Source organism: Ursus arctos, unplaced genomic scaffold (assembly GCF_023065955.2).
Source record: "Ursus arctos isolate Adak ecotype North America unplaced genomic scaffold, UrsArc2.0 scaffold_7, whole genome shotgun sequence".
In the NCBI taxonomy this organism is placed as follows: domain Eukaryota; kingdom Metazoa; phylum Chordata; class Mammalia; order Carnivora; family Ursidae; genus Ursus; species Ursus arctos.
The window spans coordinates 11,246,935-11,262,879 of record NW_026623089.1 but is presented as its reverse complement, the minus strand read 5'-3'; the positions used below and the strand labels follow the sequence as shown (position 1 = coordinate 11,262,879).

The 15,945-nt window shown below is 42.8% G+C and overlaps 1 protein-coding gene and 1 long non-coding RNA gene across 2 annotated transcripts in view; one reads left to right on the top strand and one right to left on the bottom strand.

Annotated features, from left to right (window-relative positions):
* LOC113251999 (uncharacterized) overlaps positions 1–537 on the bottom strand; it is an 86,530-nt gene extending 85,993 nt beyond the window's left edge. The window contains exon 1 of the long non-coding RNA XR_003314678.4: positions 286–537. This is a non-coding gene — a long non-coding RNA (uncharacterized LOC113251999). The remainder of the gene's footprint in view (positions 1–285) is intronic.
* Positions 538–5,742: 5,205 nt separating this feature from the next.
* Positions 5,743–15,945, top strand: part of INPP5F (inositol polyphosphate-5-phosphatase F) — an 83,815-nt gene continuing 73,612 nt past the window's right edge. The window contains exon 1 of the mRNA XM_026494259.4: positions 5,743–6,053. Within this exon, the coding sequence (XP_026350044.2) occupies positions 5,957–6,053 (97 nt within the window). The 5' untranslated portion in view covers positions 5,743–5,956. The remainder of the gene's footprint in view (positions 6,054–15,945) is intronic.

Below are 15,945 nucleotides of genomic sequence, written 5' to 3'. Positions count from 1 at the left end.
GACCTCATTGAATCCTGCTGAGAAACTTGTAAAGAAAATTTTATATTTTCTCCACATTTTACATGAGGGAAGCCAGCCTTGGCGACAATTGGGAGATTTGTCTGCCCACACGGCTTTGATGAATGGAGCAGGTGGCCAGACCAGGGCTTCCCACTTGCCAGAGCTGGTGGGGTCACATGCAACTGGCAAACACTTCTGCCTACCGGGCCTGGAGCAGGGTGCAGGGCTGGTAGGGGGGTGGGCAGGGGAGAAGAAAAGAGAGTCCATCAGACTGTTCTTTCCTACCTGTCTCTCTTCATCTCCCTTGGATTTCTCAGCTCCAAGCTTGGCAGGCAGAATAGTAAGTAATGTGCTTCATAGTTCGGGCCAGCAGGAAACAAGGGGCTGGTGGTGAAGTGGGAAGTGTTTTCAGATCCGGAGTTTCTCTGTTTCTGCAGGTGGACACCCGTCCCTGAAGCTTGCTGTCCTCAGAGCCAAACTCTCAAGTTCTCATCATGAACTCACAAGGGGAGAAAAGTCCAGATCCTGGTCTTCGGACTTTGAATGTAACCCCCACCCCCCCTCCAAATTGTTTACAGGGCATTTTTTTTTTCTTCCAATTCAAAATGAAAATAATTATGCTGAGTCCCAAGGGAGTAACAGGCTCCTTCTGCAATGATGGGACAATGTGGTTAATGTCTGAGTGTTCCCAGCCTGCCCCCTTCACCCCACAGCTGGGGAGCTTTCTGGCTTAGCCTTGTGCTATTGCTTTCCCTCTGCCATCCTCCAAGAAGGGAGATAGCCTTAAGTGGTCAGATTTCAGAGCAAAGAGCTGAAAAAGAGGAAGGAGCCTGGAGAGGAAAGGGACAGCACAGATGCTGAAGGGGACAATGATGAGAAGAAAAGTAAGATTAAAAAAACAGCATACAGAGGACTTTATGGTAATTGAGAAATATACACAAAGGAATTGCATTTCCTTACATTATTTTTAATTGTTCGGAATGGGTCCTTTCTGAAGTTCAGCACTGCCCTGGACTGAGCCCCTTGGGCTGTAGCTTTATAAGCATCACACCTACAATCTAGAATCTTGATTAATTCACAGAACAGTGACGGGAAGAACTGTGAGAAACGATGCACTGCTTACGGGCAACTTAAATGTTAGGAGCTCGCCCTATTCGAGATCAGCAGCAGCATAACTCTAATCCTAAAATTAGATGAGGACCGAATTTTGAAACATGTTCGCCACATCTGCAGCTGGTCTCCTGTTACTCATCATGGGCCTTGTTAAAAACATCATCTTAGAGACTTTGCAAATCCCATTCCACCCTTGACTCCCCCCAGCTGTGTACCCCACCCCCTTGCCCAGCCAGTCAGGAGCAGTCCAAACACCCCTCCTCCAATGCACACCTTCTCCGCTTCCTCGCTGAGGAATTGCTGGAAAATTGAGGGAAAAGGGATGGAGCAGTAACAGGAAAACCGCAACCCTCTGTTTCCTTGTTGATAAGTGCTACCCTTACAAAATGGTGAGACACTGTGAGGTGTTCTTTTTCTTTCACCAGGAGAAGAAACAGTGAATTTAAAATCTGGACAGCCGTTCTAAGGATGCACCAAGTTTCTGCAGGAGCAAGTCCCCCCTTGCAGTGCAAAGTATTCTTTAAAAAAAATCTCTAACATGATTATCTAACAGACAGCATTTTTGACGATCGTTATTGCTTTATGATGGTACCAACCCCAATAGGCCATCCACCTGAGAGCTATAATTGGCAGAGAGGAAGAACAAGCCATAGTTATTGCTGTGGTTCAGAAAATGTGCTTAAGAAAAAACTCCGTTCCTTATGCTCCATTTAAAAAAGTATACAGTGCAGAAAAATGGCTGATATACTTAACCATACCTCGCTTTGACAGCATTTAAGATGTTAGGAAAGCTCAAAAGTACTAAGCAGCATATGAAGAATAAAAAGATCCATGCCTTGGATTTCTGGCTTGTCAGGACAAAGGTTCTAGACCCTTAGGCAGGAGATTACCTAAAAATGTGTCTGTGTGTGGTGGAAGAATGCGTTTTATACACACACATTTAACTGGTGTTTGGTTTTTTTTTTTAATTTAAAGCATTAAAAACACATGGTTAAAAAAACCAAACTGTACAGGAATATAAAGTGAAAAGAAGTTTCTGCCCTCCTTGCATTTCTGATCTGCCCCCCTTTCCCTTTCCTCTGAGGTAAACATACTTTCTGTATTTTATTTCAGAAATATTCTGGGCTTATAAAAACATCTCTCTCATTCTCCCCTTTTAAAAGCCCAAATGGCATACTTTAAAATACTATTCTGCAATTTGGACATTTTCTATTTAACAGTATATCTTGGACATTTTTTCCAAATTAGCTTTTTTAGAACTAATTTTTTAACTGTTTAATTGAAAAGTAAATGCATAACAGAAGGAAGTGAGAGACAGCTGGCTTTCGACAAATATGAAATCATCACTGTAAAGGCTAATTATCTTCCCTCTGGAAGGAGATTAAATGCAGAGAGATTAGATTCATTTTTTCTCTCTTAAACACACACGAAAGAATTATTATAGCTGGTTAAACAATGACTTGGGTGGACAATTTTATCGGGCCAATTAAACACTGAGTACTTTTTAACCCCCCAAAGTATAGAAATGAAGGAGATGATCTTCTCCAGTGAACAAAATGATCTCTTTCTTTTAGACCAATGTGACAATCTCCTGAGAGGCCTTCCCCCTTTTGCCTCTGTGGTGCTTCTCAAACAATTTTATATATGTCAAAGTGCTCCTGAATGGTTGTCACAATTTCCAGTTGTCCCTGATGAAGTTATGGGAGGTGGTAGCAGAAGTTTACTGGCAGACAAATCCATGAGAAATTGGCTGCGAATTGGTCAAATGTAAACATTGGGCTCACGAGCACCTTGGGCCTTTAACCACGTTCACTGCAGAGCTAAGAATGAGCAGACTCCTGACAGGCAGAATATGTATGTTTTAAAAACCCCTCCTTTGGAGAGTTCTCATATACAAACTAGACTGAAGAAAGTTCTCATCAACAAACAGCATACAAAACTGTGGACATGTAGAGAGGAAACAATGTTAAAAGTTAAATTTCACCAGAGGACACTAGAGTCCAATCAGAACCCAAAAATCTCAGAGACAAATAATAAACTTGATACCGAAGGCCCAATCAATAATCAGAGTTGAGTCATTTACCATCATTATTTGCGTAGGTTTAACTGTGTGGACACATTTCCTCACATTCATTGATTTCAGGGCTGGAGGAACCCTTGTGATCATCCCTTTTAATAAATAAAGAAACAGACTAAAAAACGATTTAGTGACCTGAGATCACACAGAGCTGGCTACAACCTAACTCCCCAGCGAATATGCTTAAATGAGTATAAGGACACCATACACGTAAAAAAAAATATGTAATATGCATGATGGTCATTCCTGTTTAAAAAGCAGAACAGCATCACCTGGACTTTCTAGTACAACCTGGGTGACATCATTCAAGGGCAGGAGGGCCTCGAATTAGGAGGCTGGAAGAAAGTGATAGAGGCTAGCAGGTAGCCACAGGCCAGAGATGGGGAGGCCAGCCAGGGAATGGAGAAGCGGTTCAAGGATTCCATAGCAGGAGCAAGGCAAGGCAGCTGTGGCAGGAGACTGGGGACCTGATATCCGCTAAGGACAGAGTATTTCCTCTTTTCAGCCATTCTGTTCAGCCAGGCATGCATTTAGAGAGAGAGGGGAGAACGTCAGGCTCCAGGAGCAACTTTTCTTCAGGTTTGTCTCGCTCCTAAAGATTCTGCTTGTTAACTCCGGATTTATAGGTAACCACCCCCATACAATGGTATTAGTTAATGACTGACTGCTGTTTTCTGCTACGCTGCTATCAGGCAGAACTTTCCAATTAATTTCATTTTAAAAAGTGCTGCTTACCCCTGGCTGCACATTAGGATCCTCTGGGTAGCTTAGGAAAAATGCTGATGCCAGAGCCTACCCCAGTTAGATTCTGAGTTTACTGGTCTGAGATCCTAGCATTGGTGTGTTTGAAAAACTCCCCAGGTGATCCTAATAGGTAGCTAGGGTTGGAATCATTGATTTAAAACATAAGGAAAAGTTTCAATCAACTAGCCAATTGTTTTCAAACAATTACAATAGCATTGCTTTCTTTATCCGGCAATGTGATTCATTAAAAAATAAAATAATTTGTAGAACATACAGTTGTCAGAGGACTTTCTCATTACCTGTTCATTTTTGCTAAGGAAAGTCAACATATGGTTGAATTCAACAGTAAATCTGAAACTGATGGTTCCACTGAATCTCGTCTCCATTATCTTCTGTGTCCAAGTCACATCATGAAAATTTGATATAGTATCACTTCTCTTGATCTTTATGTTGAAGATATCTGGGTAGTCCAGGAGGCTTGGTACTTATCAGAGATTCCAGGACAGTTTGTCATCATGGGTCTTTCTGTGCTATGGAAATTCAGCAGAGAAATCAGTGTGGGCTGGAATAATTGGTAACGTGGAATTCTTTGCTGCCTTGGGGCCCTCTCACTTCTATCTAGGCAGAAGGTTAAAAGTATTGCCTTCCTTTTCTTGTCTCCTGCCGCATTTTTTCCTCCTTTCCTTCTAAAACATTACAGATTACAGGAGATAGGAGTAGCAAGACTCACTGATATATAAAACTGAGAGTGTAATTTAAAGGCCATTGAGTTCAACCACCATCCGAGACCAAGAGATCTCCCCAAGATCGCGCACTAGACCACACCTGGAGCTGGACCTGACTCCCAAGGCCCGTTGGGTTCAACATACCAGCTGGCCTTTCAAAACAGACAGCTTAGAGATATGGGAGGGGGGCCTTTCCTCCTTCCACAGGAGGTTTTCCAGCCATCTTATCCTTGTCAAACTAGATCCCTTTTACTTCACTGATTAATTTTTTGACGTCTTCTCAGACCCATCTTGCTTAATTCGGGGTACGATAGCTTCTGAACTTTACTCCCTTCTTCCTCGCTAGAGCCCTGTGCTAATACTTGTGTTTTTTATTGTTACACGCTCCTGGTTGATGTGTATTTGTTGAATACCTGCTGCTGTCAAACGTCACAAGGTTCTAACAGTAAATACCAAAATAGAGGACGGCCCTGCCCCGCGGAGAGCCTGGCTGGGTCTAGACCCCAGTAACCAGCGTCTTGGGTTGCATTTCCCGGCTCTCCCGGCCTGGGTCTCTGCGGGCAGCTCAGGCCCGGGGAGGAGGGGGTTCCAGGTTGGATGTAAGGAGGCGGCCGGGCTTTCCTCAGGGCTGGAGCAAGAAGCGAATAACCCGCCGGCATGGGAGGGAAGACCCCACCAGTGAGCTTCTGCTCCATAGGTTACAAGGCAGGAGGGCAGCTGGCCCCTGACTCAGCCATGCCGGGGTTCGGCCAGCCGTTGCCTCTGGAGGGAAGGCGGACCCGCCAGGGGCGGGGCCTGGGAAGAGCGGGAGGAGAGTTGAGGGAGGAGGAAGGGAGGGAGAAAGAGCCTGTGGGGAGGAGCCAGGAGGAGAAACCCGGGAGAAGCTAGAGGAGAGGGCGGCGGGAAAGGGCAGAAAGGGGAGCTGAAAGAAGAAAGAGGCGCGCGGGGGAGAGAGGGAGGGGGCGGAGCCTGGGAGAAGCCAGGGGCGGGGCCACGGAAGGGGGTGGGGCCGGGAGCGGTGCCAGGGGCGGAGCCGGGCAAGGGGCGGAGCTGGGGGGAGAGGCCTCCAAGGCCGCCGCCGCTGCCGCCACCGCCGCCGGTGCGCGTTCTCCTCCGGCGGGCCTGGCGGCTGGGGCGCTCCCTCAGTCGCTGTTCCTCGAGGCGCGGGCTCCGGCGGGCCCAGCCGACTAGGACGGCCCGCGCGCCCCCCGCGAGCCGCCGCCGCCGGGGCCGGGGTCCGCGGAGACACGGGCGCGCCCGGCCGCCGCCGCCTCCTCCCTCGGCACCCGGGGCCGGCATGGAGCTCTTCCAAGCCAAGGACCACTACATCCTGCAGCAGGGCGAGCGCGCGCTGTGGTGCAGCCGCCGCGACGGCGGCCTCCAGCTCCGACCCGGTGAGGCTGGCGGCACTGGGTGGCCCTGGGCCTGGCACGGCGCGGCGGGGCTGGGCGGGGCGGGGGGCGAGGAGGGGGCGCGGCCGCCCCTCGGCGCGGGCAGCCGGGAGGGCGCCGCCTGCGGCCCAGGCGCGCGGGGCGGGGCGGGCGCGAGCGGAGGCGCTCGAGCTGTCATTATTTCCTGACGCGAGGGAGCGCCTGTCTCGCCTCTGCCCCTCCGCGGGGGACAAAGGGCCGGCGACCCTCGTTCCTCTGAGCGCGCCTCCGCGTCGAGATCCGCTTTGCTGCCCGGGGGAGCGGACCGGAGCCGAGCCGGAAAGTTCGAGCGAGGGGCGCCTGGCCTTAAAGGCCTCTTGCACTCTGGAGCGGCTCTGGCACGTCCTTCGAGACAAGTTCTGGGTTCGAATCCCGTCCCGATCTCGGGCCACAAACGATCGCGCCAATTCAGTGAAACGTCCTGCGGGAGGTTCACTCCCTGTTGACATCTATGGGTTTCTGGTCCCTTATTTTAAAGATGTGACTTCGTTCTGGTTACCTCATAGGCATCCGATTCAAAGCACCATTTCTTTGATTTTAGTATTACAACTGAACTGCGTTATAATGTTAAACTTTTAATACTTTCGTATGACTCAGTATTGTCATACAGGATGTATCGTGGGGCCATGTTTGGGTGTCGTGTAAGCTGCTAGGAGATGCCTAAGTCTGCAACGATTAGTTTGCGTTAGGAAAATTAGTTGACAGCCGTGAGTCAAACAGAGCAGTCCCTGCCCTCAGAGAGCTGACATAGGTCCAGGGGGCGGTTTCCTTTGTGGGGGCACTCGGTAGCACCTCCCCGTTTGAGGTTGCCCGTTCCTTTTCCTAATCACCTCAGAGAGCTTTCACTTTAGAAATGAGAGACTGGAGTTCTTTAAAGAAATAGCCAGAACATTTAAAACTTATTTGTAATTCTTTTTTTATTAAAGATTTTATTTATTTATTTGACAGAGAGAGACAGCCAGAGAGAGAGGGAACACAAGCAGGGGGAGTGGGAGAGGAAGAAGCAGGCTCCCAGCAGAGCAGGGAGCCCAATGCAGGGCTCGATCCCAGGACCCTGGGATCAGGCCCTGAGCCAAAGGCAGACGCTTAACGACTGAGCCACCCCGGCGCCCTCTTATTTGTAATTCCTGTGTGTAATGTAGACAAGGATTACATGGTATGAATTGAAAAGTATACAAAGTCCAAATGAGCATTTCATATCACAGCTGTTACATGTTATAAGATGGTTTCCAAGGACCTTTTCCCTAATATATTATTCCCAATCTCCCTACTATTCCCTAATATATTATTCCCAATATATTTCCATAATATAATGTTCCCTAATATATTATTCCCAAGCCTTACAGAAGCAGGTGGTGGTATCCTCTTTTTCAGGTGAGAAGACAGGTGTGAAACTTGAGTAACTTGCCTGAGCTCACAGAGAGGGCCTCCAGAACACTTTCCAGCAGGTTCCACTGCTTTCTTATGAGGACCTGCTAGTTGATTTGTGAGAGCAGTGAAGGAGAACTTTTTATTTTTTCCTAGGCTCTGGGTGTATCTTCTAGCTATTACATTTTATTTCCTCTATTCAGAATGGAAGAGAAATGACTGCATCCAGATAAAGTACCCGATGATCTTGGGACAGAAGTTGTTGTAGATGGGATAATTTTGGCCAGTCTCCAGTCATTCTGTTCTTCCTGATTTGACCATTTGCCTGGCACACTCCTCCACCCTGCCCCCAAGTTGGGGTAAGGCTTCAAATGCTCCTTGAAGACAGGTAGATGGCAAAATTCTCCAAGCTGCCAAAGAGCCACCTCTTTAGATTCTTAGGGCTTGACTATTACAGCTGGATGGAATTTGAGATCATCTCCAGTTCACCAGACAGAACATTTTTCTGTGCCTCATTTCCTCAACTAGAAAATGAGGGTTGGGCTTTTGAGTCCTTGTATATCACAGAAATGTTTTTAAAACAATACCAGTTTGTTCAGTATTTGTTCACTGTACATCCCGGAGGACAAGAATTAATGTGTTTTGTAAAGAAACGGGAGATCTCTAGGTGGTCACCTGTGAATTTGGGCAGTTGATTAAGACATATATAAATAGGGTGGACTTCATTATTTCCATTTCTAGCGCCAGTCTCTACTTTCTCTTAGCCTCAAAGATTGACAGAGGTGAACCAAGCTAGTGGAATTACTTGCAAGGAGGTAAGGTCACAGGAGTCCTCTGAATAGCAGGGGTTTTAAGTGAATTGTCATTTTCTTTCGTTTGTGTTTGTTTCTTTTACCAGGAGGCTCTCCAATCCTAATGATTGCTTGGAGATAAATTACTCCCCTCAGGTGAAGTCAGTCAACTCTTCTTGGATGCTGGCTAGCAACTTTCAGTGGAAGGCTACTGAAACCCATACTTCTGAGCTAAAGAAGCTCAGATGAGTCACAGGCTTAAGCCTTTAAGGAATATTCACAGGGTAATCTGGGCCTAGATTTCGGATTAAGCCATGTGATTTGTATTACTGTTCATATATCCAAAGTCCATATCAAAAGGCAAATTAAAACAATTTTTGTCTGAATAAAATGGCTGTAGTCTTTGCAATTAAGTTTATATCACTTCTGAGGATATAGGAGACCACAGAGAGAAGTAGACCAAAAATCTAGAGGAAGGAAGAGGCCATTATGTTTCTGAAGTAACAGTCTGTTTTGACCTTTAGGTGTTCAAGTGTAGCCAGCGAATAAAGAATCCCATACATTAAACTTTACCAAATAGTTTTTCCTATCCAGTATTCAAGATCCTTTCTAAAGAATGGCTATTAATAATGGTATTTTAATTAGATAAGTGCTTTTCAGATCTTTTTCTATAGAATCATTTAATATTGTCTTCATTTTATTGGATCTTTTCCCTCTGCTTTCATGGACAGTTTTGCTATTGTTTGTAATGACAGCATTTAAAATCTCATTGCTTCCTATTGGCTATTTAACTGAATAGATTACTGACCAAGTTCTTTTCTTTTCCAAAGGGCAGTATTATAAAACCCAAAAAGCCTGTGGGCATTGTGGTTTTTGTTTGTGGCTGTTGAACAACCAGAAAACAGTACTTTTCTTTTTCCTAGAGACATCAGAAGAATCACTATTGATATTTAAAGTTAAAATGACCATTTCCTTAGCCTGGAATGTTTGTCGGCCCCTTTTCCTGCCGAATTTATTCTGGGAGACCCAGCTCAGATACTGTGCTCACCCTAGCCCACATCCCAGAATTATTCGTCACATTTATCGTGTTTCCAGGTGCTTTTTATGCCTAGTGCACACTTCGCTTACAGCCCATACTGCATCATCAGGTGACAATAGTTTGCTTGCTTCTTCCCTAGTGGACAGTCTTTCCCCAAGGCAAGGACCGCACTTACTCATCTTGGTATCTGGGCTTTAGAGTGGTTAGGATGAAGAAGGTCTTTTTGGTTGAGTTGAGCTAGAGTCCAAGTTTTTTCTCCATAATATTGCCGTAAAGTAATATCATTGCCATGTTGTGTTATGCTTAATACTAATTTTAGGCCCTGTATTAGAATATTTTCTAATTGGGGCAGAAAATCTCTGTCCAGCTGGGTGAGGAAGTAAATATGAGGAAAGGTGAATTTCCACCTGTGTTATTTTTCTGATTTTAGCATCATTTTTTTTTTTTATCTTTGTGGTAGTATTCCTTATTTTCTTCTTTAACATTGTTTAAATTTTTTCAGTTTTTTCTTCTAGCTAAACACTTAAGTACTGTTATTTTTTTCTGGTCTTTCCAGTTTCTTAAGGGTAGTGAGGAGTCTGCGTTCATACATAGCAACTGCTTTTTGGTGGATGCTTATGTCTTTTGCAGGGTAATGACTACCAGAGATTGTTTTATTTGCTACCAAGGAAAATGATAAAGCTCTGTGTGAATATTCAGTAATCCCCCGAGAGTGGTGTTTTAGTATCTGAGAATAAGAATTATAATTTAAAGGCTTAAAAAGGAATATAATACAGTTTACTATTGGGGAAGGGTGATATGGTCTTATCTCTTTAGTCTTAAAATTGCTTCCACTAAGTCCTTGTGGCTTTGTCTGATATGATGGTGTTATGTAATTTCCTGCTGAGTATTGCTTCATTCTATTCTGAGACTGAGTGACCATAAAAAGATGGCAAAGCATCTGTCATATACATAACATTCATAAGCATGTAAACTATATTTATAGATATGATACTCTGAATGATGAATACCAGAGAACATTTTTTTGGAGGGGATAGTAGCTCTCAGTTAGAATTCACAGAAACCTTAAAAAGTGTTCCTGTTCTGCTTAGAGTTATTTTTTGATGAAAATTATTTTTAGTATGTCATATGAAGTTAACTTTTTTTGAATGAGAAATTATAGTTATGGAATTGAAATCCACATAGAACTTTTATCTCTTTTCAGGAATCCTATTTTATGAAACTAGATTCAGTTTATTTAGAGTTTTTACTGTCATTTGGTATTTACTTTGGAAAAAAAATGATTTTGAACTTTATCTTTTTAAAAAATCATGTTTAAAAAATTCACAAATTACCATGACAAAGCATAATAAGGCATTTTAATTTATTTTTTAAGATTTTATTTACTTATTTGAGAGAGAGAAAGAGAGCGCGCAAGTGAGCACGAGCATGAGTAGGTTGAGGGGCAGAGGGAGAAGCAGACTCTCTGTTGAGCAAGGAGTCTGATGAGGACTTGATCCCAGGACTGGGAATCTGAAATCATGACCTGAGCCCAAGGCAGATGCTTAGCCTACTGAGCCATGCAGGCGCCCTAGGGCATTTTAACTTAAAAATTGATTATTGGGGTGCCTGGGTGGCTCGGTTGAGCGACTCATTCTTGATTTCAGCTCAGGTCATGATCTTGGGATTGTGGGATCCGGCTCTTGGCAGTCTGCTTGTCCCTTTCCCTCAGCTCCTCCCCCCCGCCCGAGTGCTCTCACTCTTGCATGTGCGCTCGCTCGTGCTCGCGCTCTCTCTCTCTGGCATGAAAAAATAAATAAATAAATAAATAAATAAATAAATAAATAAATAAATAAAATCTTTTAAAAAATTGATTATTCAATCTATTGTAAAAATCTTTTTAACCATTTTGTTGAATAACTAGGTTTTTTCTTGGGGTCTTTAGTCTTCAGTTTCTTTTAAATGGCTTAGCAGTTTTATACCCCAAACCACTTTTCTTCAATAATTTATATTTCTAACAGGCTAGCAGTTAGGTTGATTGTACATTTATTTTATGAACATTGATGCACGCAAGGTAGAAAAGACCCCTCTTTCTAAAGTAACCCCCCTTCTTTAGTTTAAAAAAAAAACCAGCCTAACTTGTCTGATGACATTTGCAATCAAGCAGTACAGATTTGGGGAAGCTTTTGTGCATATTTTGTTGTCTACATTGTCAACCGAGATTAATAGTAGTAACAGCAACAGCTTTTATGTACTGAGCATTTTTCTGAATCAGATACTGTTCTAAGCCCTTGATATGTACTGTTTCATTTCATCCCCACAATAGACATCAGGAGGAGGGTTTTATTATTAACCTCTTTTTATAAGTGAGGAAGCTGAGGCACAGAGAATAACTTGTCCAGGTTCACAGAGTAGGAGAATGAGGCTTCTGATCCAGTATATGACTCCAAAGCCACATTTTCCCAGTATTGACAAAAATGTTTTGTAAACCTTTCTACCTTCTTGACTACAGTTACAGGATTTACATTTTTATGGATAGTATCCGAAATATATCTTTAGCCAGCATAATCATTATAGGGTAGCATATGGAGAAAATAAAAAAGCCTCAAAAGTCAAAGCATGCATACTGAGAAAGGATCTATATAGAACGAAAGGCTGATAATGGGACTACTGGTTGGTTCTTTGACCCTACCCCTTGCCCTGACTCCTTGTTGCAAAATTATTTTATGTTGTTACAGGGAATATTGTTATAGAATAGATTGCCCAGTGGTTTTTCCAAGTTCTGGTCAGTTTATCAGGTTTCTCTTAAGTTTTTAGAACATCTGCAGTCTGGGAAGGGACTAGATACAGGGTAGAGCTTGGAGCAGAAACATTGATATGTACTGACTGGGAACTAGTTCAGCCAGTGATGAGCAACCTGAAGCCTTTCCCAGTCTATCTGTTGAGAGTCCTAGATCCAATTTCACAGGCATCCTTGCAGAGCACATAAAGCAGAGAGGGAGTGAAGGAGAGAAGGTCTTCAGGACAACCACCTTCAAAGAGGGCCAGAACCTTTGTAGAGTCACTGGTTCCTAGACGCTTGTGTTCTGATCAGGCCTGAGCCAGCAGATGCCAGGCTTGCCAAAGGCTGGCTTCAGAGAAGAGGCATTGTCAAGGCCTTTGGTGCCAGAAACCAGGTGCCAGAAACCAGGGAATCCTGACAGCTTGGTGTTTCAGAAATTTGGTTGCAATCGTGCAGCTCCCAGATGCCTTAGCAGCATGACTCCCCTTTGTCCTAACTGCCCAGCCTAACTTGGCCCCAGTAAGGAGACAGAAGTATAGATTTATTGCCATTTCCTGAGCACCTGGCCTATAGCAGGTCTTCTGTAAAAATTATATTGAATGAATTGAAATGATTCTAGTCCCTGATCGACCCTGTGTATCTTGAGCAGCAAACGGGCTGTTGGGAGGATTAAACAGAGACTATAAGAACGGAAGACCAGAACACTGCCTCTCTTGCCAACCAAAAAAACCTGTTCTTATCTTCATTTTACTCATAAAGGGGGGAAATCTAACTTTTAAAGTCAGTAAATCTCTTGTCTTTTTCAATGAAAATAAATGGGATACAAAGACATTTTTATTTTTCTTAAACTGGCCCTTATGCAAAAAAAAAAAAAAAATCGCCTGTTGTTGAATTTGGTCCTTGTGATTTATAACAAAATTAGGTGATGGATTTGCAGATAGATGCTAGACTATTGGAAAATCAAACTAGTTTGTTCTGTTGATCGTGCGGATTCTCAGAGGCATAGTCTAACTTTGGTGTGGTTTCATGGGGATTTAAATGGGTTAGATCTTTGTAAGCTGTATTACTATCTTTCTATGAATAAACTAAACTGGTCTATTTCTGTGCAAATGTTTTAAAATATAACCTTTGAAAATTTAGTCTTGCAAACACAAGCCCTGAGAAGTAACAACAATGTCCTAGAACCTCTAACAAATTACTTGTTAGCTAGTCTGAGTTATAATCATTATGTATTAACTGACCATAATTGAGCTGAGAAGAACATTTGGAGTATATTTAACAAAATAAAGAAATAATACATTTTTTAAATTATCAGTAGCTGTTGATAATGTGTTAAGTAGTATTTTAGAATTGATGATAAACCCTGAACATTTAGCATTATAGTACTATCACAACACATACTGGTAGGATCTTAATTAAATCCTATGCTGTTAGGATGACTCATTTTCCGGTTGCTGTGAGACCCTTAAAGAAACTGCTCTCATTCACAAAAAAAGCATCCACTCCTGCCTGCTTTCTTTGGTAAGGCTGGTTGAATGAAACACAGGTTGATTTTAGGTCAGTGTTCCTTGTTGTTTTTTCTTTTAAGTTAATTCATTTTATTTCAGGTTCATTCAAGTTTAAGCATTCATTTCTTTAACTTGATAGTGGGATTATTTAAAAGTACATTTTCTTTCTTTTTTTTCTTTTTTAAAAGATTTTATTTATTTGACAGAGATAGAGACAGCCAGTGAGAGAGAGAACACAAGCAGGGGGAGTGGGAGAGGAAGAAGCAGGCTCACAGCGGAGGAGCCTGATGTGGGGCTCAATCCCATAACGCCGGGATCACGCCCTGAGCCGAAGGCAGGCGCTTAACCGCTGTGCCACCCAGGCGCCCCTGAAAGTACATTTTCTTTATGAATCTTTTTTTTTTTTGAAACAACTTTTCACTTATACTGAACTTCAAATTTCGGTTTCTGCAATGGTCAATATATACAATTTGAAACAGTCACAAAATCTGAAATACTAGGAAATTTTAAGCACTGCCATAATGTTTTTAATTTTAGTAGTTTGCATGTATAATATTAATGATGCTTCTGAATATCATTATACATTGTTTTTATGCCAGGTATATACATTCTTCTCCCTATTTCAGGCATATATACATCCCCCACCCTCGGGCAACAGACCATAGTGTTGAGCAGAGTAATAGCTTGCTACTCTTCCTTCTGGGCAGTTGTGCTTCTTGACTTCCAGGATTCATCTCTAGTAGCTATTTCATTTATTCCCCTTTACCTCTTTCCAGTGCACATCTCCCTTGACTTACGATGGAGTTACATCCTGATAACCCATTGTAAGTTGAAAATATCCTACGTTAAAAGTGCCTTTAATACGCCTAACCTACCAAACATAGCTTAGCATAGCCTGCCTTGAGTGTGCTCAGAACACTTCAATTAGCTTTCAATAGGCAAATCATCTAATGCAAATCCTGTTTCATAATCAAGTGTTGAATGTCTCCTGTAATTTATTGCATACTGCCCTGAAAGTGAAAACAATGGTCGTATGGGTACAGAATGGTTGTTAAGCGTGTGGGTTATTTACCCTTGGGATCACAGGGCTGACTGGGAGCTACAGGTAGTAGGGGGCTGCCTAGCATTGTGAACGTATGGTATTGGCATAACACTAGACCAGGAAAAAAAAATCAAAATTTAAAATTCGAAGTACAGTTTCTACTGCATGAATATTGCTTTTGCACCATTGTAAAGTCAAAAAGTCATAAGTCAGACCATCGTGAGTTGGGGGGGGGCATCTGAACTCCCTTTTCACAAAGCAGCAGCCTCATTTCCTCCCTGTAATTTTGTGTTCTATTTTTTTCTCCTTCCAAATTCTATTCAGTCTGAAATTCTGTGAGTCATTTATTTATTCTTTCAACATTTATTGAAGACCTGTCTGCTGGGCACTGTGCCAAAGAAAAAGGTGGATAAAACACTGTACCCTGTAGCTGAGGCTGTGGTCCAATGGGGGAGAGACTTACACAGGATTCTAGAGTGACAGATGCTGTGACAGAGCTTAAGGCCCAGTTCTGTTGGGAGGCTTGGGTTGGGTATTAAAATTTGAGGTTTTAGTGTTGTCTTTTTTTTCAAGGTGGTGAAAATCTGTTTTTCTTCCTAATAAAGAAAATGGGAAAAAAGGTGCTCTTTTATTTGATTCTGTGAAGCTGCTTCTAGCTCTAAATAGTCTGATTGCTTCTCTAAGAGTGGAAAGCCCTGGGAAAAACTAGCTATATACACTAATAAACTTTTAAGGACTTTTTTTCTTGGCAGACATAACTCTTTGTATGCATAATGACTTCATTCTAATTGGGTACTCAAAAAAAAAAAAAAGAAAGAAAGAAAAAAGGGTTTATGAGAATGAGTAGTGCCTACTGGCCAGACTGAAATAGTACAGGCTCTCCCCCTTACCTCCCACCCACAGGACACTCTGTGTTTGATCTAGAAGCATCTTCATTTGGCCAATTAAAAGGGCAAATCCTAGACCCGATGGTGGGTTTGAAGGCCAGCTTTTTGTTGGTGGGGACATATGGCGGCAGAATGACTATCCAAGCCAACCTAGATGGAAGAGAGTAATAGTTTCGAACAAAGTTTTTAGGAAAGGCTAGGAAATTATTTAAACACCAGCTGGGAGAAAGGTTGCATATATTTAATTGAAGTGCTAATTTTATGCATCTTGGTAGAGAGCTCTAAAATGAGGAAGGAAAATACCAATTGTTAGCTCTGATTTAGCTTTCAGGATCCTATTTCTGAAAGATATATCAAAGAGCAGTTTAGGGGAGCACAGGTGAGGGGTATATCCCAACCCTTGGGTAATGCATTATGAGTTTATTACTTGAGGATTTATCTAATCCTTATTTGAACTGAC